General features: G+C 37.9%; 1 protein-coding gene across 1 annotated transcript in view; it reads right to left on the reverse strand.

Annotated features, from left to right (window-relative positions):
* PROS1 (protein S) overlaps positions 1-16,773 on the reverse strand; it is a 64,382-nt gene that overhangs the window by 36,973 nt on the left and 10,636 nt on the right. Inside the window, exons 2-4 of the mRNA XM_019965834.2 lie at positions 10,941-11,098; positions 7,810-7,834; positions 2,430-2,516 (exon numbers count right to left, since the gene is read on the reverse strand). Of these exons, the coding sequence (XP_019821393.2) occupies positions 2,430-2,516; positions 7,810-7,834; positions 10,941-11,098 (270 nt within the window). The remainder of the gene's footprint in view (positions 1-2,429; positions 2,517-7,809; positions 7,835-10,940; positions 11,099-16,773) is intronic.

Below are 16,773 nucleotides of genomic sequence, written 5' to 3' on the forward strand. Positions count from 1 at the left end.
CCAGGCTCTAGAGCACTAACTCAATAGTTGTGGTGCACAGGCTTAGCTGCTTCTTGCATGTGGGATCCTTCTGGATCAGGGATCGAACCTTTATCTCTAGCATTGGCAGGTGGATTCTTTACCACCGAGCCACCAGGGAAGCCCCACAACTACTTTTATGTGTGCAAATATACACAAAAGTCAATAATTGCAATTTAATATTCTTTTTATATATTACCTTATTTGAGCCTTAAAACAATTTCATGAGGTAGGCAGAACAATGAAGTTATTCAGTACCAATAGAAAAATGTGAGACTTCCAATTTGGGATAACATAGAATAACAGAGTGCCTTCCCTGATGGCTCAGACTGTAAAGAATCCACCCGCAATGCAGGAGACCTGGGTTTGATCCTTGGCTTGGGAAGATCCCCTGGAGTAGGGAATGGTAACCCACGCCAGTATTCTTGTCTGGAGAATCCCCATGGAAAGAGGAGCCTGGTGGGCTACAGACCATGGGGTCTCAAAGAGTCAGATACAACTGAGCGACTAAGCAGAGCACGGAATAACAGGGACCAGATTTATTCTCCTGCTTTAAATAAACAGAACTCTAGTCAAATGGTTTTCAGACATTGGGCAACAGGCAGCAGAATATTGTGATTTTTAAGGCAAGGATATTTCTTTCATAAAATGTCACAGCACTTTATCACTATCTTAAATGATACGCCCATTTATTTCTTGATTTATTTATAGTCTCTCTCGCCTCACTAGACACTGCAATGGCTCCTGGCTCCTGCATATTCCCGCACCTGTTTTTCCAGCCTTCCTAGCCAACTCTGAAAATTCCTTTCATCTTTCCTTGACATTTTCCTTAAGTTAGCAAAGCAAACTGTTACCTGCAAAAAAACACTTTTTTAAAATTTAACTAAAATCTAATCACTGAACTTTTCAAAAAATGTCCTCATAAAAGCAAGTTTTCTGAAAATTAGCAATTTATTAGGTATTGGTTATGTGTGTACCCACTCGTGTTCTTGCCTGGAAAATCCCAGGGACGGGGGAGCCTGGTGGGCTGCCGTCTATGGGGTCGCACAGAGTCGAACACGACTGAAGCGACATAGCAGCAGCAGCAGCAGCAGCAGTTATGTGTGTGTGCTCAGTTGCTCAGTCGTGTCTGATTCTTTGTGACCCCATGGATTATAGCCTACCAGGCTTCTCTGTCCATGGGAATTCTCCAGGCAAGAATACTGGAGTGCATTGCCATTTCCTACTCCAGGGGATCTTCCCAACCCAAGGATCAAACCCGCATCTCTTGCATCTCCTGCATAGGCAGGCGGATTCTGTACCACTGGGATATCTAGGAAGTCCAGATACTAGTTAAAAGAATAGAAAACAGCTTAATCAAGAAATTATAAAATTATTTTTCTGTCCTTGGGTAAATTAAAAAAATAAAGTATGAATTAAATATACATGTTCAAGCAAACTGTTTTACTTGTGAAGTTACAGCTAATTTTGAATTATAGAAAGTGCAGATAAGTGAATATCTCAATAGTACCAATGCTGCATGTAAAATATTCACTGGACAAACATTCCAATTTACATGTTTCAATTTCACCTTTGTCTCTGCATGTCAGGAAATTGATAAACTAGAGACAAATAATCTACCAGATTTATCACTAGGCCTTATGTGAACTTCAGAGGGAAAAGGCTAATTTGATATCACAATATTTTACACATTTATATCCACATTTATACCAAATGTGGTATACCAATAATATACCAATAATTCCACATTTCCACATTTATACCAAAAGTCAGAAAAATAAATGTGGCTCCCCTGTGATCTATTAGTCAACTGTAACATTTGCTCATAAGTACATGATTATGTAACAACAGTCTAAAAGCTCTTGGGAATAAAATTCTGGAGCAAATGATGTAAAGTTTGGCAAATAAGGACAACTTCAATTTAAAAGTTAGCTAGAAAATTCATTTTAAGCAGCCTTTACATCTAAAACACATTCCTTCAGGGAGTTTCCTGACAGTGCAGTGGTTAGGGATCTTCCTTGCTGTGGCCTGGGTTCAATCCCGGGTTGGGGAACTCAGATCCCACCAGCTGTGCAACATGGCCAAAAAGAAGAAAAGAACTCATCTTGTACATTTCTGATACATACAAATGTTATATGATACTTAAAAGTTTAAACTAAATAAATAATAAACACTGAAAGAAATAATTATTTGGCCAATTTGACCCAGTGCTAGAGCCCTGTGGCATATCCCCTACCCCCAAAAAATACTATTCCTCAAATGTATTTTGAGAAAACCTCCTTACTTGGCCTACAGCCAGCCCTTCAAGGGCTCATTTGTTTATTTTTAAACAGTAGTTATATTTATACGGGTGTACTTTACTTGCAGGCTTTTGTCATTTTGTTTTTTAAACTGATGGTAGAGGTGTTTACCATTGACACAGCTCCTCAGGTCAGGGTAAGCATTAGTTGACAGACGAGCAGCAGTGAATAATCCAGCTCTGAAAGAGCCAAGACAACCTGTAAAACACAAACAAGTGTCATCTTAGAGCTGATACACTAAACTTGATCTGAAATCATGGTAGAAATTATCCAGAGCAGTAGGGTATTTATGCTTCTGTGTTTGATTGTTTGATTCAGCAATCAAAATGTCAACCCTAAATGTCTCCATCCACTTTTTTGAAAAGTCAAAAATCTACAAGCAAGATTGCAATATATGCACAATCATAAAAAACATATTTATAGAAGCTTCTCTTAAGAGCCTTAAAGCCAGGGGGGGAAAATATCTTGGATTAGCAAAGAAATTTATTGCCACATAAATCTATGTTCTTAATTCTGTAGCAGAGACCTAAAGTTACCCTTAAATCTGTAGACCAGAGCCTAATTTAGAAATTGTCTATTATTAAGTGAATATAATGAGTTAGTGTTTCTGGTTGTTGTAGGCAACTTCCAATTCTTCCAATATTGCATAGAGATTAATAAAATAATGTTTGTATAATGCCTCAATATTACAAAGCAGGTTTACTTTATTCATTTTATTTCTCAACACAACTTTGTGAAATTAGATTCAGCAATCTGGCAGAAACAAGATGAAAAACAGAAATAAAATATGTATGGACTTTAACCAGAGGTCATTTAAGACCAACAACATAAGGTGTTATAACAGCCACAGAAGACAACATTGTATATATCAGTTCATTGTATAGACAGTTCTAAGTGCTCAGTTGCTAAGTTGCGTCTAACTCTTTGCAACCACATGGACTGTAGCCCACCAGCCTCCTGTCCATAGAATTTCCCGGGACAGGTATAGACAGTCACTGTGTGGATCACAATAAACTGTGGAAAATTCTGAAAGAGATGGGAATACCAGACCACCTGATCTGCCTTTGAGAAATTTGTATGCAGGTCAGGAAGCAACAGTTAGAACTGGACATGGAACAACAGACTGGTTCCAAATAGGAAAAGGAGTTCGTCAAGGCTGTATATTGTCACCCTGTTTATTTAACTTATATGCAGAGTACATCATGAGAAACGCTGGACTGGAAGAAACACAAGCTGGAATCAAGATTGCTGGGAGAAATACCAATAACCTCAGATATGCAGATGACACCACCCTTATGGCAGAAAGTGAAGAGGAACTCAAAAGCCTCTTGATGAAAGTGAAAGTGGAGAGTGAAAAAGTTGGCTTAAAGCTCAACATTCAGAAAACGAAGATCATGGCATCCGGTCCCATCACTTCATGGGAAATAGATGGGGAAACAGTGGAAACAGTGTCACACTTTATTTTTCTGGGCTCCAAAATCCCTACAGATGGTGACTGCAGCCATGAAATTAGAAGATGCTTACTCCTTGGAAGGAAAGTTATGACCAACCTAGACAGCATATTCAAAAGCAGAGACATTACTTTGCCAACAAAGGTTCGTCTAGTCAAGGCTATGGTTTTTCCTGTGGTCATGTATGGATGTGAGAGTTGGACTGTGAAGAAGGCTGAGTGCCGAAGAATTGATGCTTTTGAACTGTGGTGTTGGAGAAGACTCTTGAGAGTCCCTTGGACTGCAAGGAGATCCAACCAGTCCATTCTGAAGGAGATCAGCCCTGGGATTTCTTTGGAAGGAATGATGCTGAAGCTGAAACTCCAGTAGTTTGGCCACCTCATGCGAAGAGTTGACTCATTGGAAAAGACTCTGATGCTGGGAGGGATTGGGGGCAGGAGGAGAAGGGGACGACAGAGGATGAGATGGCTGAATGGTATCACCGACTCGATGGATGTGAGTCTCAGTGAACTCTGGGAGTTGGTGATGGACAGGGAGGCCTGGCGTGCTGCGATTCATGGGGTCACAGAGTCAGACACGACTGAGCAACTGATCTGATCTGATCTGATCTGAACCCACTAAAAAGGTGGTGTTTTGGTTATCTTTTTCTGAGTAAAGACACCCCAAATTAGTGGCTTATAAAATAATCACTTTATCTTACCTATGATCTATGTATCAAATATTTAGAAAGGGTTTATTTAAACTGTTTGTCTCTGCTGCACACAGGACCAGTCAGGGTGGCTGGGGCTGGAAGATCCACTTTCTGGATGACTTTTCACTCACATGTTTAACAGCGCAGGCTTCTTGGCATCTCTGTCTCCACATGGTATATGCCATGCTTCAGGGCTTCTCCACATGGTTGTGTTTCCCTGAGTACAGAGTCCTAAAGTGGCACTGCTTTCGTGGTACTTAGCTTCCAAGAGGAAGAAGAAAGAAACTGACAGGCCAATTAAGAGGCACTGTGTCACTTCCATCATAGTCTATTGATCAAAGCAGTCTCAGGGTCCACCCAGATTTGGGGGAGGGGGAAAAGGATAGATTCCACATAGTGACGGGAAAGTGGCAAGATGACATTGCAGAAGAATATGTGAGATGGGAAATATTTTTGCAGTCATCTTTGGAGAACACAGTTTATTACAGATGGGTGCAAAGGCTCATTTGAAGTCTGTGTGTATATTCCTTCCCTACTGCTTTTGTGACAAATCATCACAATCTCACCAGCTCAAAATAACCCGAATTTATTCTCTTACAGTTACAGGGATCAGAAGTCTAAAATTAAGGTGTTAGTAGGGCTGCATTCCTTCTAAAGACTCTAACAGAGAATCTATTTCCTCTGTTTCTTCAGCTTCCACAAGCTACCAGCATTCCTTGGCTCATGGCTCCAACCTCATATCATTCTCAAGTCTTGCTTTATTGTCATATATCTTACTACAAACTCTGATCTCCTGCCTCCCTTATATAAGAACATTTATAACTACACTGAATAATGTTCTCATCTCAAAATCCTTAACTTAAATCTTCAAAGACAACAATTAAGGTAACATTCAGAGGTTCTAAGGATAGGACATGAACATCTTTGGAGGGGGGTGGTCACTATTTAGCCTACCAAGGTAGGTTATAATATTTTCCCACAAAAACATTAGTTTATACTTACACTGTAGTCTTCCTGGAGACCCAATGAGACCTAGGCAATCTTAGGTCTTGAGTATTCTTTCCCTGAATTCATTTGTTCCTCCTCTTGAATCTCCCACTCCCAGAATTATCTTATTCTAGTGTGAACATTTCATTAGGATTCTGACTTTTAAGAAAGCCTTGTTTTGCAGTTCTGGACAAATCTGACAGCCAAAATTCAAAACCCTTAAGCTAGAGGTTCAGGTGAAATGCTTCATATGGTGATTAGGACCCCAGGCCAGACTACAAAGTACATTTAACCCATAAACCACCTTATATACGAGTCCATACTAATACACTGATAACATTTTTTTGGAATTTTTTTTCTAATTTTTTTAGAAGTACAGTGTTAAGAGTAAGCTGCATGGTTACTCAAAGCAGTGTAATCCTATCCCATACTTTCCCATTTCTCTTTCTTGTTGTCCAAAAGGAATGCAAGAAGTGGGAGAGAATGAATGAGTAGAAAGGTGAGAACTGGAGAGAGATCTTCGTAGCTTTTGTAGCCTGAAGCAGAAGCTCTCTCAAGAACTGGAATTAGGAATAGAAACTTGGGTCATCATGGAGGAAAGCCTGAGAGAGAGGCACTTTCAGGAGAGGTTCCAGTGGTCAGGACAGAACACACTAGAAAGAAATCTTGGTTCTAGACTATGACAGCTCCTATACCCATATTGTCATCTGATTATCTTTTGTAACATTTTATGATTATATTTTATTTTATAATTTTTATTTTATGATTATAAATCCAATCTATGTTGGGTTTATAGTAGTTCCCCCCTTTAACCTACATTTTGTGTTTTGGTATTCCTTCTTTCCCTTTTTTTCTTTTTCCTTGTTTATTCTTGCCAGAGGTTCATCTAACTTACTTTCCTTACTTTGCATTTTCAAAGTGAGATTTTCTACTGTTAATCCTCTCTTTGTTTTCCATTTACTTCTATCCCTGTTTTTGTTACTTGTTGTTCAGGGTTTTCTCTATAGTACTTTCAAAAATTTGCTCGATTTGAATGCTCAGGTTCTTTTAAAAATACCCAGTGTGTCTTCTTACCGCTGCCTCAGAAGTCAGCACCCCAGGTCCCCACACACACAGTGGGTCAGGCGCCTTCAGTCTATCCATGGAATGCTCACATTTCTTGACTTTTTTTTCTTTATATTTTGTTATTATTAGTGCCTGGAATAGCTATTGCTTCTTTTGAGATGATTTTAAGAGAAGTCAGCAGTCTAAACTAATCCACCAGTTGGGCAAGAACTAAAAACTAAAAGCTATTTCTGATGTTTACATCTTGGCTCAGAATGTAGCATTCTTCCCGAGGAGTTTTTCTCTCATAAATTTAATCATCCATTTTATCCGGTGATATTTTACAGGCCTACACAGATGGCAGTTGTTTACTCTATTTTCTAAGGAAAAGAACACAATTTTAAAACTTACCTTTATATAATGAAGCCCTGAGTATTTCTGCCCAAATTCCATGTTTTCAGTGCACTGCATGGAGGATGTGGATAGACTAACATGTTTCCTGAAGTCTTACAACCCTAGATCCAAACACTGTCCAAAATATATGTAATAGTGATCTAATTTCTTGGGTGACATTATCTCACTGTAAGGAGCTCCCAGCATGAGCTGTGATAATTAGTGAAATTACTATTAGATTTACCAGAGACAGGATTATAAACATTTCTTTTTCCCAATTAGGAACACTGGCCTACAAAATATACACATCAAATGACAAAAAGGTTTTAATTAAGGTAGAGCATTTCTGTTCTCCACAGTGGAATTCATCACACATAACTAAATAAAGACCAAAATATAAAATGTGAATCAAAAATAAGTCATAGTAAGAAAGGTCATACTTTTTCTTTCAACTATATAAATCAGTTGAATTATACTTTACGTTTGAAGAAAGTTCAACATAATTTTAAAAAATCTATCTAATTCATGTGTTTATTTGGTATTCCCAATAGCTCTGAAGTTAGAAAATAAAGTTATAACATAATATAATACAGAAATTAAAAAGTTAAATAAGTTGCCTAATCTGACACAGCAGAAACTTTTAGGTCTGAGACTAGAGCCCACATCATATTATTATTATTTTTCTTAGGACTTCGGCTTTTCTATTACACTGCCAAATAAGATAGGCAAAGAAAAGTGAAAGTTGGGTACATGTCTTTAAATAAAAGGACAGCAGGGATAGCAAATCTGCATACAGAATGAGATCTTACTCCCAAGGCTAATGAAATTGTATGGGGTGGAATACATATAAACAGAGGATTGGACTTCATCATATTTAAGTTTCTATCATTTCTAAGATTATATGATTGAGATCCTTTAAACTTACCTAAATATTTTGGATAAAAATATTCCTAGAAAAAAAGAAAAGAAAAAATATATCTTAACAAAGGTAAATTTCACTATAAAGTTAACATTTAATTTTAAAACATGTTTTTATATTGAATATGCAATAAATTACATATAACTGTCATTTTCACATTACAATATAACATTTTTTCTATAGTAAAAGGTACACCAGAAGTATATGGCTAATAGCATTAAGCCAATAAAATGCTTTTAGGCTTAAAGCAATACTGATCAATTAAATCATGCTTCAAAGACTTCTAAACTGAAAACAGGTTCCATTGAAAATGTTAAATGTGACTACATATGCCTCCTTTTAGTAAATCCTTTAATTTTTCCATGATGATTAGATACCCATTTGATATATTTGACATCATGTTGATTACACACACACTAGATTAATTGTTGAATAACATAATTTGAATTGAAGTGGACATTTATCTTTTAGCATCTTATGTACATGTAATACCTTACTTATAAACTGGTGATGCACCAAGAAATTTTTCTGTAAATCAGTAATTTGGACTAAGGAATACACTTTACCAAAAGGAGAAAAATGTTAACAATGATTTTCTGATGGAAAGGTCCCCAGGCTGGTTCACAAAAGCCTTCTTAAGCCATAAAATATCTAATGTGCAGCACTAATAGCATAAGAACTCCTCATGAGAAACCAACATTTCTACACAAAAACAACCTTAAGTACAGAGCATAATTTTCATCCAGGATACAATTAAAGTCCTTATTCCTTCCTCCTCTCACATATAAACCTACACAACACTTATCTACTAATTTCTAAGAATGAGATCCAACCACTAGGCAATTCAGACATTGATACTGTCCTCTATAGCAGTGGTCCCCAATCTTTTTGGCACCAGGGACTGGTTTCATGGAAGACAATTTTTCTTCCAGACCAAGGGAATGGGGATAGTTTCAGGATGATTCAAATGTATTACGTTTATTGTGCATTTTATTTCCATTATTATTACTTCAGTTCTACCTCAGATCATCAGGCATTAGATCCCAGAGGCTGGGGAACCCCTGTTCTACAGAACAAAAGCCAGGACATAGGTAATGATGAATGGGTTCAACACGAGATAATGTAATGGGGAAAGGACTATATTAGGGACAATGGGGAGATAAGCAATAAGGTGGTGACTGGGAGTGTGGACTAGGGTGTGAGGGATGTAGACAAGGAGTGTTTGGGAAAGGAAAGAAAGTGAGAAACAATAACAAATGCTTTTTCTTTCATTTCTCCCACCTCTTCCTCACTCTCACCATCATCTCTTTTCTTCTATCCGTAACACCATTATCAGAATGAGTGGAGGAGAGGAAGCACATAAATGAGTTTCTTTTCTCCACTCTTCCCCTCCCCTCCATACGTCTTCTGTCTCATTCCCCATTTGCTACTCAGAGGCTAAACTATTAGAACATATTTAGTGTTAGAAATACATGCTCAAGTACTGATGGGTGATATAATAAAATGAAATCTTGGGCATGCAGGCTTGTCTTAAAATATTCCGGCAAAACAAAACAAAAATTAGAGTGAATGGGGTACAGAACAGGCAGAACAAGAAAAGCAGATGGTTGATAATCACTGAAAAGGGAAGGAGTCCCTACTTTGGGATATAGTTTCAATTTCCACAATAAAAAGAAACATTTATGTATATGTGTGTGGTGTGTGTATTTGCTTCTTACACAATAAGAGTACACTGTTACCTTGTGTGAAATAAAATATTTTTGCCTTGTCAACTGTTTTTCTACAAAAGACAGCAAAACTAAGAGAAACATTTGGTTTTAATCTTGGAGAGTGTTAAAAATGGGTAACTTGGGAAAAACTCCCTTTGAACCTATTAGAGTATGTGGAGGTAAGAGGACTAAGGGTAATCCCAGGAAACACAAGTTATCACTGTCTTGGACAGGTTCTCTCACTATAGACAAATGGTTCCTGCTTGTTACTGCTTATCTAGTCTCATGGTCCCAGGAGCTAAGTCAGAAGTAAAGGAGGTATTTTGAAGATACATATGCCTCCCTCATTTCCTTTTGGGTATACAGTTCATCCAGGAAAAAAACTAGGGTAACCCCAAAGGTCATCAAATTTCAATTCTCAAGGTCACCCTCATCCTGATTCTTAGAGGCACTATTTATATTCTTGCTACCCACAGAACAAGTTAGAGAAAGGTTTTTTAGGAGAAATGGGGGACTAAAGATCAGCTCTAAGGGTCTCTTATTTCTGTAAGACATTTAGGGATCTTTATAGTTTTCTAGACTAACTTGGAAAAATGTATGCACTAAAGATATAAATTCTACCCCTGGGATTATCAATGATTTAAAGTGGGCTCAGGAAACTTCCCAAGAGTTTATGGAATAAATTAGAAGTGTTCTTAGGAAACACAGTATTGAAATGAATTCTTCAGTAAGCATTCACTGAATACCTATTATGTACCAAGCTCTGAATTAGAGGTCCTGTTTTCTAAAGCTTAGTTAAAAAAGCCAATGGAGAGAATTAATGAAGCATAGTGATAACGATATAGTCATACACACACACACACACACACACACACGCACACACTAGAGATGCCTTCCCCTCACCCAACAGTACAAAATACTGGTTGAGAGAAAGTAGTTACAAACCATGAAATTCATACTATTTGTGATAATTAGGTATAACTGAATTATAGTTTGGTCAGAGCACATTGCTTTCAGCAAATAGTATTTCCCTAACACGCCCACCCTTGAAGGCACTTCCTCCTGAAATGCTTCGGTGGGAAAATACAGAAGGTGACGCTGTTGTCATTGTTCAGTTGCTAAGCTGTGTTCAACTCTTTGGGAGCCCATGAACTGCAGCCCACCAGGCTCCTCTGTCCATGTGATTTTCCAGGCAAGATTACTGAAGTGGTTGCCATTTTCTTCTCCAGGGGATCTTCCCGACCCAGGGATCAAACCCGCATCTCCTGTGTCTCCTGCACTGGTGGGTGGATTGAGCCCACAGAAGGTGATATACACAATCATTAATTTTAAAAAGGAACACGAGGGAACAGAGACTAAAGCTAGAAATGTTCCGTCTGTAACTATATGTCTAGGTATACTAACTGACCACTTTTCATGAGTTCTTACCGTTTCCGGGTTATTTTCAAAGATTTCCCTGGCTTCTTCTTTATTGCACAGTTCTTCAATGCATTCTCTTTCAAGATTGCCCTTTTTTGTTTCTTCAAGCAATGTATTTGCACGGCGTCTCCTAATCAGGACTTGTGAAGCATGTTGCCTCGACAAAACTGAAGGAAAAAAAATATGTTTACATGAACAAATCTTTCATTTCTCCACCTAAAATATTTTTTAAACGTGAGAATTTAAATCATTTTTTGTCTGTAAATTGCATGACATTCAAAGTAGTGTTAAACTGAGGCGGTGGGGAATGCAGATACATATGCCCCTCGGTTAACAACCCAAAGAGCAGTTTGGTGTGTAGCTACAGCACTTGTCTAATGATTTGCACAAATTATTCAAGTTTGTGCTTGAGGTCAAACATAACTAACGAAAATTCAACGATTACCTCATTATGACAATGTTGGGAAAAACATCATGCTGAAATGATTGTCAAAAGTCATAGCCACAGCATCTTTAGAGTAACAACCTTTCTCAGTTTTAATGGAAAACTTGTGTGATCTCTGAGAAATGTAGGAGTACAGTTCAATCAGCTATTTGAAAGATACTTGATAGGCTAAAACACCTGGTTATCTATACAAACGAGAAAATAAAAACCCATGGCAAAAGGAAGACCATATGCAAAGCACAAAATACAGAAGACAAAGAGAAAAAAAAAATGGTAACTTTGAGTATATAAAAAATTTTAAGCAGTTGACAAATAATGATAAAAATAACAAAGTTCAAAATCAAGCAATAGATTAACATCTAGAATTTATAAAAACTTTTGCAAATTACATAAAAAATAATACAATACAGCAACCAATACAGGTATGTGTACAGTGTACATGTAATACCTTACATGAGTATTACAAGAAGACAAGAGTCTTCTCCAACACCACAGTTCAAAAGCATCAATTCGTTGGTGCTCAGCTTTCTTTATAGTCCAACTCTCACATCCATACATGACCACTGGAAAAACCACAGCCTGACTAGACAGACCTTTGTTGGCAAAGTAATGCCTCTGCTTTTGAATATGCTATCTAGGTTGGTCATAACTTTCCTGCCAAGGAGTAAGCGTCTTTTAACTTCAGGGCTGCAATCACCATCTGCAGTGATTTTGGAGCCCCAAAAAATAAAGTCTGACACTGTTTCCCCATCTATTTCCCATATATCGCTCACCATTTTTATTGCTGCTCGAGCTCAAGATAAATTAAGGCTGTGTGCATCTAAAAGATGTTATTCTGTGAGCATGCCAGCCACCAAGTGTATTGCTAACTGAAAAATGGCAGCCCAACCAACAATGAAAGGGTCTGAGATTAAAATTATCTCACTTATTTGAAATAGTTTTAGGCATGCTACCTGATTTAATATAGCAAAAACTTGGCCCTTCTGAAAAGAAGAAAGCTTTAGTCATTCAGTCATATCTGACTCTTTGTGGCCCCATGGACTATAGCCCACCAGGTTCCTCTGTCCATGGGGATTCTCCAGGCAAGAATACTAGAGCGGGTTGCCATTTCCTTCTCCAGGGCATCTTCCCAACCCAGAGATCAAACCCAGGTCTCCTGCATTGCAGACAGATTCTTTGCCGTCTGAGCCACCAGGGAAGCCTTTCTGAATGTCGAAGAAAATATGTTAGCCTTTCTGAGGAAAACAGTAACACTTTGTATTAAAGATGAATATACTGATGTAATAACAGAATAATCAAGGTCATATGCAATTGGAAAACAAACCATAAACATCACTCCTCAGCATTTCTTCCTTACAGAATATCAAACTTTAGAATTCAGAGGTTAATAATGATATTTAAGTATATCTCTTTTCCTATAAGAGCCTCATTGCATGACACAGACCTTGTGTAGTAACACATATTATACTTATCTTTGGGGAAGTTCTCAATTGGGAAATTCTCAATTTGGAGAACTAAAGTGATAGTTTTAAAAAATGCTCACATATATTTATAAAATCAGAAGAAAACACAGTAAACTCCATTACTACAGAGATGATGAAAATCCAGAGCATACAAGATATTTACTCTAAGTTATTAAGCTTATAAACAACAAAAGTACAGCTTAGATCACAGGCACCCCAATGCTCAGACCTGCAACCATCCACTACTATTTGCTACTGCTTCTCAGAAAAGAGGGAAAAGTGTCATTATCTCTGATAATGAGAGGAATATTAAAAATGAAAATTGTTACACCTCTGACCTAAAGGATAACAAAGCTAATAATTTAAAAAGTGATTCTGTCTAAATAAATTTTGTGTGAATTTGAAAGTTTGTTTTAGTTTACCCAATAATACTTTCAACTGGGATGGTGTGTAACAACCCTCAAAGTGCATATTAGTGATTTCATTTGATCTTACATAAATACCAAAATATGCTACAGGATAGAATTATTATTTCCATTTTCTTATTGAAGAAATTGGAGCTGAAAGAAGTTAAATGTATTTTTCAAGATCATAGAACTACAAAGTGGTGCTAAGGAGACAGGACTTTTTAAAATTTATTTATTTTTAATTGGAAGATAATTACTTTACAATATTGTGTTTGTTAATACCATACATCAACGTGCATCAGCCTTAAGTACACATACATCCCTTCCCTCTTGAACCCTCCATCTTGAATCACCCTCCCACACCAAGCCACCCCTCTAGGTTGTCACAGAGCCCCAGTTTGAGTTCCCTGAATCATACAGCAAATTCCCACTGACTATTTTACATATGGTGGTACATATGTTTCCATGCTACTCTTTCCATGTGTCATACCCTCTCCTTCCCCTACTGTGTCCATAAGTCTGTTCTGTCTGCATCTCCACTGCTGCTCTGCAAATAGGTTCATCAACACCATCTCTCTAGACTCCATACATATGCATTAATATATGATATTTGCTTTTCTCTCTCCAACTTACTTCATTCTGCATAGTAGGCTTTAGGTTTATCCACCTCATCATAATGGACTCAAATGTGTTCCTTTTTATGGCTGAGTAACATTCCATTGTATATATGTACCACAGATTATTTATCCACTCATCTGTTGATGGACATGGGGACAAGAATTTAAATATACTTATCCTCCAGTGCTCTTTCTTCTATGTATTCTACCACTTAAATGCCACAATGTACTTGATTAAAAAATATAAATTATGTGGTTGTGTAGTGGATGTACTTGGTATCTTAAATAAGACATGTATTATTTGTTATAAAATAAACCCACTCATCTAACAGAATGTGTTTTCAAAGGAATCTACCATTCCTTGTCAAAAAGATATAAATGTGACATCACAGATCTAAACTAAAACTACAGAAGTGTAGGATGAGACAAATATATGTTCTGAAGTGTTCCTATTACTGGCTCAGAGTCTGTCTGCCCGCAAATATCTATCCTGCTGGCATGCAGGAGTGTCTAAAAAGTTTCATTATTTATCATAATATTAAATATGGCACCATAAGCACATACATGCTCTTTTTTATTATCTCCTATAAAAAGTAGGGAAAACCACTAGACCATTCAGGTATGACCTAAATCAATCCCTTATGATTATACAGTGGAAGTGAAAAATAGATTTAAGGGCCTAGATCTGAGAGATAGAGTGCCTGATGAACTATGGAATGACATAGTGACATTGTACAGGAGACAGGGATCAAGACCATTCCCATAGAAAAGAAATGCAAAAAAGCAAAATGGCTGTTTGGGGAGGCCTTACAAATAGCTGTGAAAAGAAGAGAAGCGAAAAGCAAAGGAGAAAAGGAAAGATATAAACATCTGAATTCAGAGTTCCAAAGAATAGCAAGAAGAGATAAGAAAGCCTTCTTCAGCCATCAATGCAAAGAAATAGAGGAAAACAACAGAATAGGAAAGACTAGGGATCTCTTCAAGAAAATCAGAGATACCAAAGGAACATTTCATGCAAAGATGAGCTCGATAAAGGACAGAAATGGTATGGACCTAACAGAAGCAGAAGATATTAAGAAGAGATGGCAAGAATACACAGAAGAACTGTACAAAAAAGATCTTCACAACCTAGATAATCACGATGGTGTGATCACTGACCTAGAGCCAGACATCCTGGAATGTGAAGTCAAGTGGGCATTAGAAAGCATCACTACAAACAAAGCTAATGGAGGTGATGGAATTCCAGTTGGGCTATTCCAAATCCTGAAAGATGATGCTGTGAAAGTGCTGCACTCAATATGCCAGCAAATTTGGAAAACTCAGCAGTGGCCACAGGACTGGAAGAGGTCAGTTTTCATTCCAATCCCAAAGAAAGGCAATGCCAAAGAGTGCTCAATCTACCGCACAATTGCACTCATCTCACACGCTAGTAAAGTAATGCTCAAAATTCTCCAAGCCAGGCTTCAGCAATATGTGAACCATGAACTTCCTGATGTTCAAGCTGGTTTTAGAAAAGGCAGAGGAACCAGAGATCAAATTGCCAACATCCGCTGGATCGTGGAAAAAGCAAGAGAGTTCCAGAAAAACATCTATTTCTGCTTTAATGATTATGCCAAAGCCTTTGACTGTGTGGATCACAAGAAACTGTGGAAAATTCTGAGAGAGATGGAATACCAGAACACCTGATCTGCCTTTGAGAAATTTGTATGCAGGTCAGGAAGCAACAGTTAGAACTGGACATGGAACAACAGACTGGTTCCAAATAGGAAAAGGAGTTCGTCAAGGCTGTATATTGTCATCCTATTTATTTAACTTATATGCAGAGTACATCATGAGAAACACTGGACTGGAAGAAACACAAGCTGGAATCAAGATTGCCGGGAGAAATATCAATAACCTCAGATATGCAGATGACACCACCCTTATGGCAGAAAGTGAAGAGGAACTCAAAAGCCTCTTGATGAAAGTGAAAGTGGAGAGTGAAAAAGTTGGCTTAAAGCTCAACATTCAGAAAACGAAGATCATGGCATCCGGTCCCATCACTTCATGGGAAATAGATGGGGAAACAGTGGAAACAGTGTCAGACTTTATTTTGGGGGGCTCCAAAATCACTGCAGATGGTGACTGCAGCCATGAAATTAAAAGATGCTTACTCCTTGGAAGGAAAGTTATGAATAACCTAGATAGCATATTCAAAAGCAGAGACATTACTTTGCCAACAAAGGTTCGTCTAGTCAAGGCTATGGTTTTTCCTGTGGTCATGTATGGATGTGAGAGTTGGACTGTGAAAATAGCTGAGTGTCGAAGAATTGATGCTTTTGAACTGTGGTGTTGGAGAAGATTCTTGAGAGTCCCTTGGACTACAAGGAGATCCAACCAGTCCACTCTGAAGGAGATCAGCCCTGGGATTTCTTTGGAAGGAATGATACTAAAGCTGAAACTCCAGTACTTTGGCCACCTCATGTGAAGTGTTGACTCATTGGAAAAGACTGTGATGCTGGGAGGGATTGGGGGCAGGAGGAGAAGGGGACGACAGAGGATGAGATGGCTGGATGGCATCACTGACTTGATGGACGTGAGTCTCAGTGAACTCCTGGAGTTGGTGATGGACAGGGAGGCCTGGCGTGCTGCGATTCATGGGGTCGCAAAGAGTCGGACACGACTGAGCGACTGATCTGATCTGATCTGATTAACCCTATCTTGTTGTTTTAAACACATAACAAACTAAAACTCAGAGAAGTGGAGTTTAATCTTACCAAATTCACATAACTGAGAACAAAGTTCATCAAGCCTGGCTCCAAAACCCATTCTCTTTTGGTATCATCACATTGTCTCTAATCAGTTGTCTCACTTCTTTTAGATTAAAAAGTTTTTCAAGAAAATCCTTGTGAAAAGCCAACTAACAGGCTT

Source organism: Bos indicus, chromosome 1, assembly GCF_029378745.1.
Source record: "Bos indicus isolate NIAB-ARS_2022 breed Sahiwal x Tharparkar chromosome 1, NIAB-ARS_B.indTharparkar_mat_pri_1.0, whole genome shotgun sequence".
Lineage (NCBI taxonomy): Eukaryota > Metazoa > Chordata > Mammalia > Artiodactyla > Bovidae > Bos > Bos indicus.